The sequence below is a fragment of the Nasonia vitripennis genome, chromosome 2, assembly GCF_009193385.2.
Source record: "Nasonia vitripennis strain AsymCx chromosome 2, Nvit_psr_1.1, whole genome shotgun sequence".
In the NCBI taxonomy this organism is placed as follows: Eukaryota; Metazoa; Arthropoda; class Insecta; order Hymenoptera; family Pteromalidae; genus Nasonia; species Nasonia vitripennis.
The window spans coordinates 13981959-14004063 of record NC_045758.1 but is presented as its reverse complement, the minus strand read 5'-3'; the positions used below and the strand labels follow the sequence as shown (position 1 = coordinate 14004063).

Here is a 22105-nt window from a genome sequence, read left to right as displayed (position 1 = left end):
TACTTGATATAGGAACGACACGATTATTAACGAGTTTTTTAATGTCTCGAAAAGTTCGCGGTCGGTGTGAATTAAGAGTAACGAGAAGAAAACAATGCACCCGATAAAGTCGATATGTATATAGATAAAACGGGCCTCGAAAAGTATTTAGCAGCGAGCATTCATGTACACACAACCTATATATAGCTGTGCATTAGCATTCCGGCGGATCGTGTCCCTTTCTTTCGTCAGAATATCAGCGCTCATATCGATTCACATGTACATTCTCAGCCGCACTGTGTACAAAAGCCAACTTCTGAGTCATTGACGAGATTCGCAGGTATTACTCAAAGAGTACGAGGCTCAACAGGCACGATTTCTCCCTTATATATACATGTATACATCTGCCTTTCCTATATATATATATATATATATATATATATATATATATATATATATACGCGTGTGTGTTTGTACATGTTTTTACGTTCCTTTTCAGTTCCACATAGCTCTCTATCGGTGTTTTGTTTTTTTTACATCTCTGTATTACAATATGATGTATACGCTCATCGTGATTGTTGTTTTTTCTTTATTTCTGAACCTCCGATCATAAACGCAGCCAATAATAATAATGATCCTGGTGTAAAGTTTTTTTTCTCGTTTTTTGTTTATTCGTAATTTTTTCTTTTACTCGATCTTGAATCATGTCGTGTCAATATAAAAAGCATGACATCCGTCGGGTTTCCTCATGAATCTCTACTAACACTGACGTATATATTCACTTTGCTCAGTATGACACTGTCAGTTTCAGTCCTCACTTCTGTAATCTTATTTCCGATATACATCGCCCGATCGTATAGAAGAGATCTCACGCTTCTCGGATCCTCGATGCGGTCGCGGGTGTAGTTTTTCTTTCACCGGAAAATGATTTGCTCGCGCTTGCGAAAGGGTGGATTTGTAGTTTTATCACTGATTCTCGCCGAAGCGACGTAACGAATCTGCGCAATAGAACTTCATCCTTTTTCAGAGCTACGCGCACGAGTCATTTATCTCTGGAGAAAAATTATCGCGCTGCCGCGAGGATACGGGAAAGCTTAATAAAGGGGGTATGAATCACACACGTTTTACCCACTATAGTCAGATCCAAATACTTGTTTGTGTATGCAAACCATATATCCAAACACCGATTACTCGTTCCGTAGATTATGACAATTGTATAAATCACGAACTTTTAGTGAATCATCTAGATATAGCTGGAACTTAGTTTGAAAAGATTATCATGAACTTGTAAGAACGAGTAACCACCCCCAGCACAGAGCAAAACCTATACCTACCCTGTACCAAATACACATACACAATCTCATATTCAGAACCAATCTTTCACACCTCCTATTTCTTTCTCTCTCTCTCTCTCTCTCTCTCTCTCTCTCTATATATATATATATATATATATATATATATATATATATATATATATATATATATATGAAATATGAAACAAAGCATCTATATAAGTATATCCTCTCTGGAAATGCAAGAACAATGCTGTAAAGCCAGCGCGAAGCGCGTAGATATAAAACTCGAAGGAATATACACTTTTGCCGGCATAAAAAATTCACGACTTCCTCTTCGCCATAAAGCCTCTCTGGCACATGTGCAGCCTTGTTCTTATCTATACTCTGGTACTTATATGTATGCGATTTCTATTTACGTGTGTACAATGTTTTTTATTTCTCATTGTCGCTGATCAATATGTGCGTGATGTGCATTCTCGATCTGCTGTGTGCCACACTCTGTCTGTCTTTCTCTCCACGAAGGCCGATGTGCGAATCGGTCGATCGATGTATAAAAAAATTTATAAGAATTATATTGCTTACAATACCGTTGCTCGATGATGCGACGAGCTGCCGCATACAGCGAGATTGAAATGTTTCACGATGCTTTGATGAATTTTGTAGACGAATGACGCTCTTGGTAGTACGTTCAACTGGATTTACTTTATACCACTGATCGTCATCGGGTCTTTCTTCATGCTGAACTTAGTTCTCGGTGTGTTGTCTGGGTGAGTTGATTGACTTTGATTACTTTACACCATCACCATCATCATCGTCATCATGATCCGCGAATCTGTGCCTGCGATAACGACGACCTGCACGTCATCCTTCATTCGAATCTTATTGATGTGACATTATTATTTTTTATCGAGAAACTTCTAGAAGGGTAAATACATGCGAAGAACAATTGAGCATGCAGATGTATAAGAGAAATATTTTTTTACGAATCTTTCCCAGGGAATTTTCGAACGAAAGAACGCGCGTCGAACGGCGAGCAGCTTATCAAAAGGCAAAAATGAAGCGTCTTTTCACCACTGCCTTCAGTTCTTATTTAAACTGGATCACCCAAGCAGGTTTTAATTTTTTCAATCCTTCCCCTCTTTCGTATTCAGAAGTAGTAGTTTGAATTACCCTGCAGTACATGTAGGTAATGTACTAAAAGTAAGCCACTTGAAAAAGCGCCGCGAGGTAAGAGTAAGCCAGAAAATAAAAAGCTCGAGAGCTTTCAAGCCACACTAATCAGTAGAAACCACTAAACTCCGCATTCGAGAGAACTAACGTATAAACATCACCCACAGCTTGTACCAATCAGTTCCAAGTAAAAGCTACGTACAGCCATCGACTCATCACATTTACGCATCATTATTATATACGCTACTATTAATAATCACAAAAACAAAAGAGGAACGAAAGAGTTTGGGTGTCGTCGAGCTCGATCGAGCCGAGAGTTCGATCGAGTCCAGAGCTTCTGCGGAGCAGCATGTATCATGTATTTGTTTTTGTAACGCTTTGTAGAGAATTTGCGAAGGAGAGGGAGAAGGTGGAGAACCGACAAACCTTTCTCAAAATGCGAAGACACCAGCAGCTTGAGCGCGAGCTAAACGGCTACGTCGAGTGGATCTGCAAAGCAGGTTAGACGCCGCTAGACTCTCATTTCAACACTCACTCATTGCATTTGTTTCTCATCCATATGATATAGCGACACTCGGAGCTGCACACGCGACCGACGACGATGAAAAAATTCGAAAGGCTATCATCGTGTGCAAGTCGTTATAAATAATAACCGTGCTTTCCTATATGCTCTGTCGTCGAGCTGTTTTATAGTTTATAAATAAACTTAATGACGCACGTACTCTATCACACTTTTTCTATCGATTTTGAAAAAATTTCCACGCTCCTATTTTTAAACCGACGCGTATTAAAATAAACGAGAAACGATCAGATTAATCGCGATGCAGCCTAATATCCGCAAAGCCGGACAGAGGTTTCGAGTCTCCGAGTGTACTCTCAGCTGCCCCTTTGTAATAGTACTTTGCAATCATACATGTCTACGAGTGCATCAGCCGCTGCGCTAGTCTATGTATATTCAGACAGACAAACGTACACACACACGCACGCGCGCGCACACACACGCACACACACACACAGACTTTCCGGGCGCTTGCTTGCCTCGCGTTCCAATTTAAAGCGAGATAATTGAACTGTCAATTTCATTTCCACAGAGGAAGTTATACTCGCGGAGGAGCGCACGACGGAGGAGGAAAAAATGCACATTATGGAAGGTAATCGTTTACGCGCGCATTATCTCTGCATGTAACGAGAAAAGTTTCGGTTATTCTGTGAACGCGCTGGACGCGATTCGAAACGATGAGCTAATGGAAAATTTTCGTCCGATTTCACAGCGAGGAGAAGAGCGGCGGCGAAGAGAAAAAAGCTGAAAAATCTCGGAAAGAGCAAGAGCACCGACACCGAGGAGGAGGACGCGGAGGACGATCAGGAAGATGGTGAGTTGTATTTTTCCCGTTCGTGTCTCTTGATTCTTGATAGAGAGTTTTTCGAAACTTACGTATACTCTTTCTCTTATTTCTACTATATACATATACTTTTAATGTGATGACTATATTTACTATATATTATATATACCAGTATACTATATTGTCGATTCTTACATTGTTATATATACATACGTTTATTGTTATTTTATTGAGTAAAGATCTGTGAAAAGTTCAGAGTTTGCACTTTAGTGTAAATTAATATATCGACTTTCATTATCTATCATTTAGAATCAGAGAGTTACATACTTTTATCAACCCTTACATATATTCAACATTGTTCTATTATACATCGTATATATTATAGTGTTTTACTTGTTTCCATTGCCTTGTGCAAGAAAATCGTTCTTTCGTTGATCGTTTGTTTGTTCTTTTTTTTCTTTTGACTAGTCGACTTCGCTCGCGGTATGCGCACAAGCAGTGTGCGCGCGCGCGGTCAGTCGATCTGTTCGATAAGAAAAAAAAATTTAGATTTTCACATAATGTACATATGTTTGTAATTACTATTACTGTTCATTATTCGCGTATCATATCCCTCCAATTTTGTCAAGGAGCATTCTAAACACACGCTATCAGATGATCCTCTTGTTTCAGAGCCTAAGAAAAAACTGAAAGGTAACTACAATCCAGGTCATACTACAGTAAATCTATATCTATATCTATTATTAACGTTACGAGTAAAAGCTACATTGTTTCTTTTAACTATTTGTGTTGATCGTTGAGAGTAACGAGTACTGTACGGTACTGTTATGCGTATTTCATTACGATTTACATTTGCTAATTTTATACTAACACACGCACACTCACTCGCACACGTGTATACGAGAACTCTCTTGAAAGGAGCCTTGATTGCTTGTAACTTTTGACGCGTACGAAAAATTTGCATCATAAATTCACGACCATAAGCATTTTCGAGTATAACCGAATTTTTCTTATCTCTCTAAAAAACTCTGGGCAGTCTGTTGAAGATTTTCTCGGGCAACACGATCTCGCAAACTTTTTAATCGAAGAAAAGCAAGACTGCGAGTGGAAAGAAAGATCGCGATAAATTAAGAGCGTAGATTCATCTCTCTCTCTCTTTCGCGCGCGCGCAAAGAAAACGTACAAGCAGATAAACAACAACACACGTGTGCGAGCACACGCAACACACCACCAGCATCTCTCCACCATCACGTCAGCTCGACACACCCACACACACACACACACACACGCACACACATCCACTCACAGTTCCATTTCCTCAAGCGCAGTAAGCTACAGTCATTGTTGTAATTACTACGTAATTGTGTGCGGTATTGTAAACAGCGCGCCAGTCGACTTTGCTGCGAAGTATACTTCACTCGAGTTGGCCGGCTGCAGTAGGTAGCATAGTTATAACATACTTTTTTACTCTCCATCTATATCTACCACCACTATAATCCTGGCTGTGAAAAATACGTAATAATACGCATCCAAAACGAGAGTATTGTATACATGAATCGTATTCTCTCTCTCTCTCTCTCTCTCTCTCTCTCTCTCTCTCTCTCTCTCTCTCTCTCTAGCTCTGTCTATTTTTACATAAAAAGAAAAGCACAATGTCTCACACACTCACACAAACTCTGTCTCTGTTATATTATCCATATCCGCCACGTGCGCGACGAGTGCGGACCGAAGAGCGCTGCTCAGCGAGAGTTTATTATATATACACTCAAACAACTGTACACGTACGTTCACTGAAAATTCATTTCACTCCATATGCGTTCATCTTCGCGCGTCGATTCGAAATAACTTCTCTCGCGCTCACCGGGCCGTGCGATGCTGCTGCCGCTGCATACAGTCCGCTTCGTTTCGCGCTGCTTTTTTTCTATTATTATTCTATATATACACCTCTCTCTGTGTCTGTTATATATGTTTTTGTGCAACGCAGTCACTCTTCAGAGTTCTCTCCGATCCCGTCGTCGTCGTCGCGCGCGGTCGTTTTCACCGTATCTCATCACTCCTTTTTTTTGTTTCTTTCATTCGTTCTATTATCTTTTTTTTCGTTTGAGTTCATTTTCTTTGCATAATCTTTTACGCGAACTGCGGAAAAGTGCGCAACTTCACCAAGTGGATTGTTATACTTTTCTTAGGTTTCTGCTTCTTATATGAACATTGGGTTACATTATTAGCGAGCGGCTATGATATTATACAAAAGTTTCTCTATCCTGTTTTCGCATTTTCACGATTATATAGTTGAAAACTACATGAACCTGTCATTGAACGTGTATACCTATATATGTAGCTGAATAGAGCAAGCTCGATTCTCTAACGTAGTGGAGAGACTTAGTTAGCGCTGATGTGTATCGAGTAAACATTCTGTACTTGACTTGAAACATTATTCTTATTACTATTATTACATTGTATATATGTATACGTTGTTATTACACACATAGTCGCAGCAGTTTTGCGAATTATCCATAGTTGCATTATTATACATTATTCATTGTATAACCAAGTATCTAAAATTGATCGTAGGAGCGAGTAAGGCAGTTTGTCGCGAAAGGCGAGTGCACTCCTTTTCGAACGTATATATATACAAATCTAGTTTCCCTCCTCTAGTCGTAAACTTTTGCCCAGCAAGTCGAACTTTAGAGTTCGGCCGTGTCATAAACTTTAGTCAACATTTATTATTATGCCATATATATCATCGCATAGTGTCACACATATATCGTATACATATAGATAGATATCATGATATCCATATCCCTCGCTTTTACTCTGAGTAGAAACTATTGATACGTCCATTTACATGCGAGCGCGTGTCGTAGTGGAACCTTCCATAGTGATTATGTGAGAACGAGTATTTTTTTGTAAAAGAAAAAAACAGTTGAAATATCTTAGATATTTTGAATAATCAATAATGGCTCGCGAGCAATATAGCGAGTCCATATACCATGTGATTAATCACTGCTACTTACTAAATCCTTAAGCCATATCATCTACTGTATTATCCATCATTTTTATTATTAGGAGCTTGGTAAAGGCAGCAGATTATATATTAGATAGACTAGTCTATAAGTCGATCAGTCGTCTATTGCATTACGTATATATATATATATATATATATATATATATATATATATATATCGCATTTTTATATACATCTAGCGATATAATTTCCTGTAATAAATTGATGCAAAAGCTACCAGTAGATAGCCTGGTCCTATTACAAAAAAGTCTTCTAGATATGCAACAGTCATCATTCTAAATTTCATTCGATCATCAACCTGTATACTATAGCTGTCATCTTCATTTCTTTGCTATTACACACTATACATATACTGAGAGAAAAGAATCCTTGACACAAAGAAGAATTCTTAACTGTTAATAAAATTGGATTAAAATATGGATAAATCCAAGCGTCTTAACAGTTAGGTTTTCAGATTTTTTAATTTTCGTAACTTTCTTTCCGTCGACGTAAAATCACTAGCACTTTATAATTACTTCTTTTCACTTCTTATTATCATTTAGTATCGCTCTGAGACTATTCAATGTTGAAAGATTTTTTGCAAAAGTTTTTGCAAAATATATTCGAATGATAGCACGATAGGTATCATAGGAATATAACCTTCCACATAACCCCGCTTTTCTGTGTGCATGAAACAATCACAAAAGTATTTATGCATACAGAATCTTGGACTTCATCGAACAAGCCCTACGATATTTGAAATGTTGTGCATCAATATGCTTTCTTCCAGGTACGTAAAAAAAGCATATCACGCGTGAAATAGTATAAACGCATGTAGTCGCGTGCCGACGAGTCGCGCTGTTGCTGCACTCGGTCGATAAGTCTTTGCCGACAGTGCGCCACAATCGCTCAAAAATGCCTAAATCCTTAATAGTTAAGAATTCTTCTCTTACTATGAAGAAATTTTCGTTTGCAGCAAATACATGAAAAATAAGCTGTGGTTGAGTCGCGAATCCTTTGCGACAAGGATTCTTTTCTCTCAGTGTATACTGTAATTATATATTTAAATGAAGAGAAAACAAAGACAAAAGAAGTAACGCACATCTAAGAGACTTTCTTCCGTAGGAAGCGCAGTCCCTTTGTCATAGCTTTAGACAACATGATCCCTGCAGAGCTATATATATGATTATTTGAAAGTTTTATCGATGATTTTATATTCCAAAGTCGCAGCGCTTGGCGCTAGGCATACGGCAATTTGGCACTACATATATTTTATATATATGGAAAAAGCGCGCTGCTGTGGCTGCGGAGCCTTCGAGCGACAAGCATTAAACGAGACTGTTTTTCTAGGATTCGGAAGAGCTTCCTACCTCAAGTCGAAGGTGAAGAACCAAGGCGCCTGCGCGGAATTCTGGCGCAACGAGAAGAGGTTTCGCTTCTGGATCAGGCACACGGTCAAGACGCAGTGGTTCTACTGGTTCGTCATCATCCTCGTGTTTTTCAATACCGTCTGCGTAGCCGTCGAGCATTACGGTCAGCCCGAATGGCTCACAGATTTTCTTTGTGAGTATCCCTCCCTTCCTCTCTATGAATTGATCATGTAAAATTGATCAGAGCTGATACCATGTAACGTGTGTCTTGTTGCAGTTTACACCGAGTTCGTGTTCCTGGGCCTCTTCATGTGCGAGATGGTGATAAAGATGTACGCCCTCGGACCGCGCATATACTTCGAGTCGAGCTTCAACCGGTTCGACTGCGTCGTCATCTCGGGCTCGATATTCGAGGTGATCTGGTCGGCGGTCAAGTCCGGCTCATTCGGCCTCTCCGTCCTACGTGCCCTTCGACTCCTGAGGATTTTCAAAGTGACCAAGTACTGGTCGAGTTTGAGGAATCTCGTCATTTCCCTGCTCAACTCAATGCGCAGCATCATTTCGCTCCTCTTCCTGCTCTTCCTCTTTATTCTCATATTCGCCCTACTCGGCATGCAGCTGTTCGGCGGTCAATTCAACTTCGAGACAGGCACGCCGCCCACGAACTTCAACACCTTTCCCATCGCACTTCTCACTGTCTTCCAAGTAAGTTGTGCTCTCCAAACTTGCCATGTGCGCTGCTCTCTCGAGAACAATTGGAAAAGATAGACGAGCTTTATTGGCCTTTTCCTTTGTCGCTTATCTCGCGTATAACGCGTCGCTGTGTGTGTCTGACGCTAGAATTAGTCTAACGCAACGATGTGCGACCTTGCAGATATTGACTGGCGAAGATTGGAACGAAGTCATGTACCAAGGTATCCAATCTCAAGGTGGTCACAAAAAGGGCATGATCTATTCCCTTTACTTCATCGTCCTGGTGCTCTTCGGCAACTACACACTGCTAAACGTCTTCTTGGCTATCGCCGTCGATAATTTGGCGAACGCTCAAGAACTGACAGCGGCCGAAGAGGAACAGGAGGAAGAAGACAAGGAGAAGCAGATTCAGGAGCTCGAGAAAGAGATGGAGTCCTTGCAAAAGCCCAGCGATGGTAGCGCACCAAAGGTGGAAATAAGTCCTCCAAGTCCAACGGCAAATTTGTGAGTGCTCCTTCAAATCGGTCAATTTCCATTTTCTATACACCTATAGCGTTGAGTTCTAATTGAAGTCTTTCCTTCCTTTTCGTCCCTACAGCAAAGGTGGCAAGGGCGGCAAGCAAGCGTCTGAAGAGAAGAAGCAAGACGATGAAGATGATTCGGGACCAAAACCAATGCTGCCATACTCGTCTATGTTTATATTGTCCCCTACAAACCCGTACGTTTTTATATGCCAGCATCTAATAATCTAATTCTCGATCAGAATGCTCGACATAAACTAAAAACTCGAAACTCGTTCGTTTGCTTTCAGCGTGAGGAGAGGCGCGCACTGGGTCGTCAATCTACGATACTTTGATTTCTTCATTATGGTCGTCATCTCGTTATCGAGTATAGCGTTAGCAGCGGAGGATCCGGTGAACGACTCGAATCCCCGGAACACCATACTGAACTACTTCGACTACGCGTTCACGGGTGTCTTCACCATCGAGATGATCCTGAAGATCATCGATCTCGGGGTGATACTCCATCCGGGCTCGTATCTCCGCGAGTTCTGGAACTTCATGGACGCTATCGTAGTGGTGTGCGCCGCGGTCTCGTTCACTTTCGACATGATGAGCGGCGGTGAAGGTGGCGGTTCCGCGTCCAAGAACCTCTCGACTATTAAATCGCTGCGTGTGCTTCGAGTACTCAGACCCCTCAAGACTATTAAACGAGTGCCGAAGCTCAAAGCGGTATTCGATTGTGTGGTGAACAGTTTGAAAAACGTCATCAACATTCTCATAGTGTATATATTGTTTCAATTCATCTTCGCTGTAATTGCGGTGCAGCTATTCAACGGCAAGTTCTTCTACTGCACAGACGATAGCAAGTACACGAAAGAGGACTGCCAGTGAGTAATCGAGTTCAGTTCAGTTCGTTTCAGTGCTATACTGCGCGAAAACGCCTGTTTTACACGTCGCAGGCTGCCTGTGATGTATACTTATAATGCTACCGGTGCTGTGCGGGCATTGTTGAGCAATCCAGGGTTCTTTTACGATTTATCATGCTTACGCTAATTTACTATTATCGCATTGCCCATAGAAAATTAGCGTACCGGCGAAACTCATGAGACAGCTGCATGAAACTCAGTTTTGTCAATTGTCGTCTCATCGTTTTGTCGGTACACCGATAGGCTTGTAATGCAATTTAACCCAGAGGTTACAAATATAGAATACAGCAAACGTCATGTATCGCTTAAGTGGAAAGATGTATCTAATCTGACTAATGTATGTACTTTCAGGGGCTGGTTTTTCCAATTCGAAGAAGGCGAACTGCATCCCGAAGCGAAAGAAAGAAAATGGGAATCGCAATCCTTTCATTACGACAACGTCATGGTAGCGATGCTGACGTTGTTCGCTGTACAGACGGGGGAGGGGTGGCCACAAGTCCTACAAAATTCCATGGCTGCCACTTACGAGAATAAGGGTCCCATACAAAATTTTCGTATTGAAATGTCCATATTCTACATAGTCTACTTCATCGTCTTTCCATTCTTCTTCGTCAACATCTTCGTGGCCTTGATTATCATCACTTTCCAGGAGCAAGGCGAAGCCGAGCTACAGGATGGGGAAATTGATAAAAATCAGGTGAAACGCAACAGCCGACTTATATATTTTCTCCTGTGCACTGCCTTTGATACTCATTCTTCATTTTGTACTTTGCAGAAATCTTGTATAGACTTTACGATACAGGCTAGACCGCTTGAAAGGTACATGCCAAAAGAGCGGAACAGCATGAAGTACAAAATTTGGAGGATAGTCATGTCGACGCCCTTCGAGTACTTCATCATGATACTTATCGTTCTTAATACACTTTTACTCATGATGAAGGTAAGCATACCTCGCTATGCGAGCATTATAAATTTATTATTATTTCAGAGTTATATTATAAGCTTCATATTCATTCATGATCGACGTAAAAGCACGTTTCGACAATCAGTTGATGATTCAAAGAAACCACGAAGAAGGGAGTGTCATGGATATAGTCAGGAGATGTAGCTCTTCTATCATGCTATTGCTCCCTTCTTCATAGTTCTAAACTGTAAATAATTTTGTGTTATTAGACTATTCCAAAGAGATAATTTATACTTTTTCATGAGTTTGATCGAATCAAGCAACTTTTTTAACAGTAGGTTTGCAAAACTAAGAATGACATGAATGTCTTCGCATACGATTGATTATTTTAATTCCAAGAATTGCTGATGACTTTGCTAAAGTTCATGTAATGATGTTTGTTTATTCCTGATTTAAAAAATGAGAGCTTTCTCTAAGATTCGTTAACCAAGGTTATGACAGAAAATTAAGAGTGCAAAAAATTGTAAAATAATCATGCACATCTGTTTAAGAAAAGAATTCGTTGTATACTTGCTTGCCAACGTATTTGTTTCATACGTATGTCTGTGGTCCCTATTTGTTACTGGCAAAATACACGTAGCTCGTGTTTTCTTCTTGAACCACTATTCCCATCATTTGTTGACGTAACTGTTATATATATATATATATATATATATACTCCCTTCCCTTTGTTATACAAATTAACATGATATACCATTCCCGTATTTACTAACCGGAAAGTTAGTTCGATTCGTCGTGTGAATTAATCAAAATTTATTCTGTCCCAGAACAAATATTAATCCAAACTCCAGCGTCCCACTATGCGATCTGTACTCCTTTCTGTCTCTTTCTCTCTCTCTCTCTCTCTCTCTCTCTCTCTCTCTCTCTCTCTCTCTCTCACTCCTGAAACCACTTACAATGAAAACAGAAGAATATTGCCACTATTAGCTGACTAAGAGCTTCTTTTGTTTCTATTATCAACCTCATAGCTAACCAATATTATTTTAACGTTTCCTTTTTTTTCAATAATTACTATTTGTTAGATGAAAAAATGTTACTCTAACACATGAAAGAAGCTAAATGAAATAGCCGTCTGTAGTACCTTCTTACGTAGTCGCGTAATGCAGCTGATTTTTTCCATTAAATTACATATACATGATTTATTGTTTTCTTTTAGAATCCTTTTGTAATTTTTCTATTACTGATTGGGACTGCATGGCCAGCATAAAGTGTCCTGATTTCATCATTATATACTATTCTTGATCTCTTCCAAATACCACCTCTATAATTATATACGAATGCGTTCACACGCTCAAACGATTGCTTCTGCACCTTGTCAAATCCATGATTTAACTGGAATCTTATTAGTTTGAAAAAAAAAATTCGCGACTCTGAACTGAATCGTGAAAATTACTCCTCTTACGAACAGAGGCAGAGCACTTGCAAAAGTGCGACTTTTTGTATTGACCGCGGAATAACTACACGCACGCGACATTCAGATTTTTGAGCACACGCTTTTGAAACTAACTTATCCAAGATCTCAAAACCAACAAAACAACCGTCATCAAACTTGAGTTGAATGTTCCCTATCCCGAATATTATATATTATGTGGAAATGCTCGTTTCCATACTGTCCTACTGTAAAAACAAAGTCTATGTATAACAATCTCCTATGTCTAATTGTTTACCTCTTTCTCTCTGTCTCCCGTCTGTTGTATACTGTATGTACATCAAACCGGGTTTTCTGTTCTGTTGATGATGAGTCACCCGCTTGATCGTGATGTCACGTTTTACATGCCTAAACAAATATGTCCGAGACTTTACCGCATTTGCACAGCAACAATTATTAACAGACTGATGCATACAAACGACCTCTTCATTCGCAGAGATTCGAAGTCTGGAAAGCGAACGAGAATTTAAATTTTGGAAATAATGATAAAAGACCATGCAAGCTTTCTGAGTCGAATCGATGATCGAATACAGCACGCAGTCTCATAATATATATTCAGATATACTACTAACTCTCACCAACACTCACACACGAAATGCGTGTCGCATGCTGGCTGTCGCACAGGAAACAGAAAAGCACCAACAATCACGGAATGTTAATATTTATTCGATTACTTTGTTGCACGGGGCGATCGCACTACGCAGAACTCTTTCAAAATGAAATCTCTCCCATTTCACCTTAACGAAAGAAAATACATGATCAAGTCACTCTCAATCCCGAAGCCTCTCACATAGCCCCTCTATATCTTCTTTTTCTGTGTCCCACACGTATCCCCCCACGTTTGTTTTCCTTCATCATATAATTATGGTACTTCATTTTTCTGGCATATTATATTATAATTCGGAAACGCAGAGACGCGTGCATTCCTTTTAGTTGATTTCTTCCATGAGATTCGTTAATTGTTTTGCAGTAACTCTTGTTCATGATTTTTTCAGACACAGACATTCATAACAGTCATGAGAAATCTCATATATAACTGTGTGTTGACGACAAAGAAATCTGATCTCTGTATGTGCTGTCATTGTCTAATTTATATGTTCATAATTTTTGAGACGTTTGCAAGTAGACGAAGCCAAGTATTTATGATTTCATTGTCGTGTTTAGCTTTTTTTTCTATATTATGGAAGAATTAATCATGAGTTCGACTAAATGATACGAAAAATAATATACGACTTACACGTATATGATTCCTGTAGCCAACAAAATTACCGCAGCAAGAATGTTAAACGTTCATCGGATATATACTATATACTTGTCCCAATAGTTTTTGTTCCTTCACTATTTAGTTACGATCCACAATCAAGCCGCATAGATTATATCAAAAGTATACTGTAATCCTTTGTGCTGTCGTTTGTACTTATCATAGATCTATTTACCAGCTTCTAAAGCATAAGATTGTTTCTGTTATCTCAAGGTAATTATTATTCACTAGCTCTGACTATTATATCGAGATATTTTGTCCTTTGAGTAGAGTAAGTAGTCACAGAAAAGTAACTTTGAACTATTACCAGTCCACCACATTAGATTAGAATAATTCTTTGGTAAGCAAAGTAAAAGATAAACAAAAGGAAAACAGAATCAATTTGATGGAACAATACGAAAGAGAGCACTTGTTTTTAACGCAATTATTAGCAACAAAACAATTAATCAAATTATGAGAAAAAGAACATGTCGATCTGAAAGAAAAGCCTATCATTGACACTTGTGCTAGGGCCCTTATATGTCCGTAAGATATGTCTGTCGGCCGTGTGTTTGTCAGTGAGTGTGCATTACAGTACCACAAGCAGAGCGACGTGTACAAGAACACACTAAAGTACATGAACATGTGCTTCACGGGGATGTTCACCGTCGAGTGCATTATGAAGATCGCCGCGTTCGGCGTCAGGGTAAGAGCTCCATACCCTCAAGAAAAACCTAAAGCTCCTTTAATCCCTGAGCTCGCTGGCTCTGCTACCACCATGTTTACCCATCACCCCTCGCCTCACTTCTGCCTTCTTCGACCTTGGATTCCTCATCGGTGAATCGAATTTTCGTGACGTTTAATTCGCTTAACAAACTACGAGGAATCTTTATTGAAAAATAAAATTATAACGTCATGAATTTCTATTCACCGACTGCCTCTCTCCGATCTGGTAAGTCTCGCTTCGTAGATGAAACATAGAGCGTAATAGCTTAAAAATAAGTCGCTAAACTAGGAATACTTTAAAAAAACATGATGCAAAATTGCGGTCAAGCAATTTATAAAAAATAACTATAAAACAACCTAACTGATTTACATGTACACAAAATCGTGTGTGTATATATATATATATATATATATATATATATATATATAATTAAAAACTTGGGTGATGAATGGATCTCGGTATCCTTGTGAGTCGAGAGCTCGTAAGAGGGGCTCGAGTGTGAGCGAAACAAAAAAAGTACATCATCACGTTACACGAGGCGAAATAAAAACGTATATAATAATATAAGACAAACCTAACATGCATACGTATTATATACAAACAAAATACATTCATCCACACGTACACATTACACGATCAACATATTATATATATATATGAACACACGCACACTTATATGAAAGACAAAAATCTACATTTCAGTCTTCACAAAAGTATAATCGTACACGTATATTTATTTTTGTTTTTATCTATTATATCTCCTCTGTTTCTATACCTCTGTCTCAGTTTCTCTGTCTTTATCTCTCATTGTATATCTGCTGTCAGTCTATGGCTACTTAGATTTTTCTCTCTCTCTCTCTCTTTCTCTCTCTCTCTCTCTCTCTCTCTCTCAATCATTTTCTCTCTCTCCTGATTTCTCATTATTACATTATTTTTTTCGGTACTGTCCAGATTGACACGAAGAGGAGTCTTAGACTACCTGATCTTGGAAGTGAAAAAAAAAACAGAAAACCGAAAAAGAAAAAGAAGAAGATACCCTCGATGCCTCTGAATCCTATGCATTAGAACATGATATTCTGCTGATGCATGCGCATGCCTCACTCTGCACGTGCCTTGATTCTTTATCCATGCATGCTCACATATCACATGTAAATATTTATATATTGATCACTCCGTGTAACGAATTTGGAATTCGATGACAATGACACGTGGGGCGATGGTTTTCGTTTGTTTTCGTCCTCGCATGCTTGGGAGTTTTCTTTTTTGTACATCGTCGATCATCAACTTTTGTTCGATATAATTTATGAAAAATTTTTTTTTTTTATAGAAAAGAGATGGCTGAAGTCACCTGCATCTTTTTTGCGATCTCTTTATATTAATGAAAATAACTGTCGCTAGAATCTTTAGGTTCTATTTTTAGGCTTACATAGTAATAAAGACGTACTCACAATTGGGTATATTTTATCATGTATATCTCGGTGCTTTGATACCATTAACTTTTTCTTTCATGAATTGACGATTCAACTTAATTGTAAGATATTTAGTCAGCTTTCATGATTTCAATGGAAATAAAGAGATTTTTTGTCTCATATACAGTATAAAGTGGTTCATATAATAAAAGTATAGCAAAGTAACAATTCACATGAATATTTGTATAAATGTGAAAAATCATTGAAAGAATCGAATATGTTGATGTTTATATTGAAAGGCACACAGATAGCACAGCTTTGAAAGTGAAAGCCCTGTGTACGTTCGATTGAATTGAAATTTTTAATAAAACAATGATGATGAAAAAAGCAAGTTAAATAGCCGAGTGTGTTACGTCTGTGTGTTGGGTGTATTTTGTAGTATCACGACGCGCCGCCAGTTCTATTGGACAGCTTGACCTACGTGAACTTGGTCGTCACCCTCCTTTTCTTCATTGAGTGCATCCTTAAACTCGTCGCCTTCGGATGCAAGGTACAATAAAGCCTTTACTCATCACTCCACTTTCTCACACATCAATGTATAAATAACGATAATGAATATATATTATATAATGTTTTGTATCTGATGGCAATATAGTATCTCATATGATCAAGCAATATATAGATTTTGCAATAACGTAACGTCACCATATAATTACTACTATACGCAATGATATATATATATATATATATATATATATATATATATATATATATATATATATATATATATATATATATATATATATATCACCACATAGATGAGCAACAAAGAACCGAATAATGTATGTCGTGGCGAAAGAAGTTTTATATACAAAATAATCTCCGTCTGGATTTTAGCAGGGATTTAAACGCCGAGAATATAAAGTTGGAGGAATCTGAAAAGTTTACCTATGTATAAGGTCGTCTAAAGAATTCACACAAGCTTTTTTGTTTTTGTTATGGAAATTGTCCATGAATACGTAGACCATTGAACCGTGCACGAGACAATTGATGTTTCATTTATTTGTATTATTTTCATATATTATTATATTATACGGAAAGAAGCGACTTACGTGACGAACGCGCGTCAAAGCTTATTTAGTACAATTATATTATATTTGACGATTTATATAAGTATCTTATATATGCATATATGTAATAGTTTTTTATTATATACTTATACACTAGATCTACGTATTATACATATATATCATAGAGAAGCTACTGACGTATATACTTTTCTATAACTATGTCGTTTGCCGAGTATATTAGACAAGCTTATTATTACATACAAACTTTTTTCATATATAAGGCTCGCGAGTTGAATAATATATCTCAATACTATTTCTAGAATGCTTGCTAATACCGGCATGCTCCTGTAGATTTATATATTTTTTTTATAGAAAGAATCCTCTCACTCGTATGTATATATATATATATATATATATATATATATATATATATATATATATATATATATATATATATATATATATATATATATATATATATATATATATATATAATATATATATATTATACTTAGTCGATCATTCGACGCCATCACCTTTTATATACTTATTATACGACCTCAAAGTATACGAATATAGCAGTATACCTCCTGAATATGCCTATTATATATATATTTGACTCTTTGGCCACACACATTAGTTGAAAACGCACCAGCTCACATTGCCGCGTGATCACCATATATATATATATATATATATATATATATATATATATATATATATATATATATATATATATATATATATATATATAATAAATATATATTGTTATAATTTCTGTTCACTATACGAGCGAAAGACACATAGCTACTTAAAACCAAGTTCTATTCGCTCTTAATTATACATTCTTGAGCACACGCATATAAATCCTTATAAAACAATTCTACATCTCTCACCAACGCGCTATATACACACATGATATATCTATAAACACCCTATATATCTTAAAACACTCGTATACAGACATCGTAAATGCTACACTACGTACTTACACAAATAAACACGGTATTGTGATGAATATAACTGTTAATACACGGATACCGAAATATTAAAACGAGGTACACTAAAAATTGATAAAACTTCTCGTTCAAGATGCTATATTTAAATGTAGTACTTATTGTCAATGTATAACAAATATAGATGTAGTGCTTTTTACGAGTCATTGCAAAGTTTTCTTCAGAAATACTGTGTAACTTTAGTATTTTTCACATTCCATTGTTACACACGTTTCCAAATGCGAATCTAACTGCTAAATGATGATAGAACTCTTGTCTTACAAACTTTTTCTGAAGAATACGTTTGGATGGCTATTAAAAATAATTTAATACCAAGCATATCTAATCCATATTTTCTGATGTTCCCTATGTAGAACTTCTTCAAGGATCCCTGGAACACGTTTGACTTTATCACGGTCATCGGTAGCATCGTGGACGCGCTAGTCATCGAATTCGGGGTATGTAAAGTCCACGTGCGCTTGGCACTCTTAATCTACATGCATAACTATATATTATATATAAACATACTCGTTTCTAACGTCAGCGTCCCATAATACGAATTTGATATACCCTTCGTACCCGCATTTTTTAAGAACAATGCTCGACAAAATTAAATTTTCGGAAATTTTGTTGGGCAACCCACGCAGCTGCCAAGCAGATTTACGAAATGAAACGAAAGAGCTCGATTTTTAATATACTCCCACGTATATTAAAAATTGTTGGCTTTTATTGTCTTCTGCGAGGGTGGCATAACAAAGAGGCTAGTATCATAAAGATAATTCTGTATGATAATAGAATTTGGATAATTAAATTCTCCAAAGAAACATAAGCTGTATGGAGCTTCGTCGGGGCATATAAATTTTACTAAATAAAATAGGCAGATGAAAGATATTATTTATATTACATATTATATTGCGACCCTCGGCGCGACGAACAATAAAGCAATTAATATTTGGAAAGTAAATTAGAAGAGTAACGCTCGTGCGATCGGTTCGGTATAACTAGCTCTTTCGAGTCGTTTGGCGCATCTGTGCAGTTGGAGAATCACAATATTGAAAATATTCTTTTTTTACACCAGGATAGCATAGCACGTATTTTTCAAAACGAGAAAGAGAACGTGCGACGGGTAAGTCGTTGGAGTAACAAGTGCAGATAGCGCCGTAGTTTTGTTTCTATTTTTAACGTTGACTATTGATATAAATATATATACAGAAAGGCAAGCCGCTTTAGTGGAAGCTGCAGTTCGTTGGCGCTCTGAAATCACCCACCTACGATCCATTATCAGCCGAATTAGTATTAGCTCCTCTAACGATACCCAACCTCATTAAATCGATGTTTATATAAATTTATCATTATAGTTTTATGGCGGCTAAATATGATTCCTCGAAATTCAGTTTATTTCTAGCGACCGTAGAAACTACTGCATCGAATTTTTCATATGTTAAATCTCAAAATGAAAATTTCGTTCATGTATATTTTAGTTTAGTCATTACTGTATAACTGTACAATGTATCAACCGTAAATTTCCATGTAGAAGTTTACCTTTTTAGTCAAACCGTTCTTTGTGGGCTTTTCTGACCATGAAGTCGAAAATCAGAAGGATTATCGAACAAGACTTTTTTTAAAGCAATTTATATACCTCAACTGTTTCGCGAAATGAAACTTTAAAAGCAGTGTTGCCAAAAAACATTATGCACCACACAATAGTCACACATCGCCATTGACACTTATACCAAGATTACAACATGGAAAAAAACAAACATAAGACACTATGAAAAACATTTTTCAAAATTATTAGTATATAAGAATGTATGTTTCATGATTTCTTTAAATGTGATCGTAAATTCTTTCATTTTTTATAACTATATGATTCGGTGTTTATGTGTTACAAAGTTTCACAAACTCTGTCACACCAATTGATGCAATAATCACACTAATCTTATAATAAGTCAATGTATGCGATCTATGAACCAGTCACAATCCTTTATCTCTTTTATCAGCACTTGCACAGGTAGATATAGAATAGATAGATAGAATAGTGCTTGATCAATTTTTCTATTTTGTTTACATAGTCTTTACTCGCTGTATATTAGTGCACAGTGTACTTTATTTGTTTCAAACACATAAAAATCGATATCCACATTTAAACACAATGGTATTGTTATGACGAGTATGTCCTGTTTTTATTTATAAAGAAATCGGATACCTACTTAATATTAATTGGCAACTAGTATTTATGTGACAAAATTCAAACAAAGGACTTCGATTTTCAGAAGGATAGTACGAACTACATTAAAGGTAGAAAGGTGAGACATATTTGCATACTCCGCATAATCGTATGCGCAGTATAATACACAATTATATGTCTTTTTATTTTTCCAACGTGTGTTTGAGTGATTTAAATGTGTACATAAGAGTGTTAGTGTTACTGTCTTTAACTTTTTTTGTCAGCTTTATACTAAAACATTTTCTTTTTATTCTACACGTTTGCTTACTGTCAGCACTACATAACAACGCAGACTCACAATCAGAAAACAATACATTAAATTATATCTTGACATATTTCACATGAATGATATGTACATATACATAATTTCACTATTAATACTGTGAAATGAAGATCATTACTTTCAGATTATTCAACACAAAGTCTTCACAGACGTAAGATATTTCACCGACTTGGCAACACTGAGACTTGAATATCTTCGCTTTTCTCGTATCGTAAAAGTCAATAAAAAGTATTATTCATGATATAAATAAAGACTGCTCGCGCTTAGCAATAATCAAAATCAATGCGCTTGATTCACTAAGATCAATGTATTTTTTTAAATATCTATGAATGCTTAAAACTTATCAAAAGTTACGAAACTTTTTTACACGATCTAATAATTATTTTAATGTTAGATTGTTCGATTAATTCTGTTATCTTAAAATATTTCTGTATAATAGTATAATAGCGGATTGAAAAATTGTTCAAATAAAAAATAGTTGATTCAGAAATTCTGCCAATTTGTAGGTATAGTATTCGAAAGAGACGTTTTGCTACGAAATTTTATACCCTCATAACAATTTTAATTATTACAGAATGTAGAATAAAGTAAAAACAGCTACAAAAATTTGTAGATGTAGTGAGTGCTAGACTTTAATCTGTAGTTGTTTTTTTTTCACATTCAAAGTTATATCAAATCATAAATTAAAAATTTTGAAAATAATAGAATTGTTATGATCATTTAAATTCCATGCAAAACGTCAAAGCTTCAACCTCTCTGGATTCTATTAAAGCTTACATTGCAATTGAACCAGTCTCCTTTTGTTGATAGTTAATATTCAAGAGTATATATTTCAATATATATTTATTGTTAAATCTTCTTGCATTAAGCTACCAATAACGTAAATATTGTTGCATTTCAAGAGAAAAATATTTAAATTCGACTATTAGATAATATAGTGTTAAGATCACTTGGAGTGCAACGTAGCTCATGTTAAAAATTGCTATTTGTGTCAATACCTGTTTATATAACCATAATGTTGGACCGTGTATTCGATAAGCGGTTCTCGCAGGCTTTACTTTGGATTTTGGACATATATTTTTCTTTCATACTGCCTATTCGCATATATTTTACTGCTCGAAATAAATGTTAAACCTTTATCTGCCTTTTACTGTGTCGCTAATAATTTGCTGCCTTGTTCAGCAATCCAATGGTTTCAGTGCAATCTTGATTTCGCGCTTGAACACACGGCCCTTCCATATTATTTAGTACAACATATATATGCCACAGTACCTACCTCGAATTTTCAAAACATAAATTTGATGGTGCATTAAATTGGATGACCAAGTAGTAGCCCTGAAAAATTTTTGTTGAAACAATAATGTAGTGTCAATCCAAATAATTGTTGAATCCAAATTTTCCAATGACATTATTTCTTGGAGGCAGTCCATATACGTATACAAATATTCCATTTAGGCCTGAGGCCAGTAGATAATTGA

General features: G+C 36.8%; 1 protein-coding gene across 32 annotated transcripts in view; it reads left to right on the top strand.

Moving 5' to 3' along the window:
- LOC100121288 (voltage-dependent calcium channel type A subunit alpha-1) overlaps positions 1 to 22105 on the top strand; it is a 117946-nt gene that overhangs the window by 75509 nt on the left and 20332 nt on the right. For 16 of the 32 annotated variants that reach the window (XM_031923507.1, XM_031923508.1, XM_032597606.1 and 13 more), the window contains 16 exons: positions 1938 to 2041; positions 2829 to 2944; positions 3536 to 3595; positions 3716 to 3817; positions 4442 to 4480; positions 8142 to 8354; positions 8439 to 8866; positions 9036 to 9358; positions 9453 to 9572; positions 9666 to 10244; positions 10635 to 10980; positions 11059 to 11223; positions 14512 to 14622; positions 16492 to 16602; positions 18492 to 18575; positions 19196 to 19243. In XM_031923507.1, coding sequence (XP_031779367.1) covers positions 1938 to 2041; positions 2829 to 2944; positions 3536 to 3595; positions 3716 to 3817; positions 4442 to 4480; positions 8142 to 8354; positions 8439 to 8866; positions 9036 to 9358; positions 9453 to 9572; positions 9666 to 10244; positions 10635 to 10980; positions 11059 to 11223; positions 14512 to 14622; positions 16492 to 16602; positions 18492 to 18575; positions 19196 to 19243 — 2949 coding nt within the window. Of the gene's footprint in view, positions 1 to 1937; positions 2042 to 2270; positions 2387 to 2828; positions 2945 to 3535; positions 3596 to 3715; positions 3818 to 4441; positions 4481 to 8141; positions 8355 to 8438; positions 8867 to 9035; positions 9359 to 9452; positions 9573 to 9665; positions 10245 to 10634; positions 10981 to 11058; positions 11224 to 14511; positions 14623 to 16491; positions 16603 to 18491; positions 18576 to 19195; positions 19244 to 22105 lie in introns of all 32 variants that reach the window. The other 16 variants (XM_031923523.1, XM_031923516.1, XM_031923512.1 and 13 more) reach the window with 9 other exon arrangements.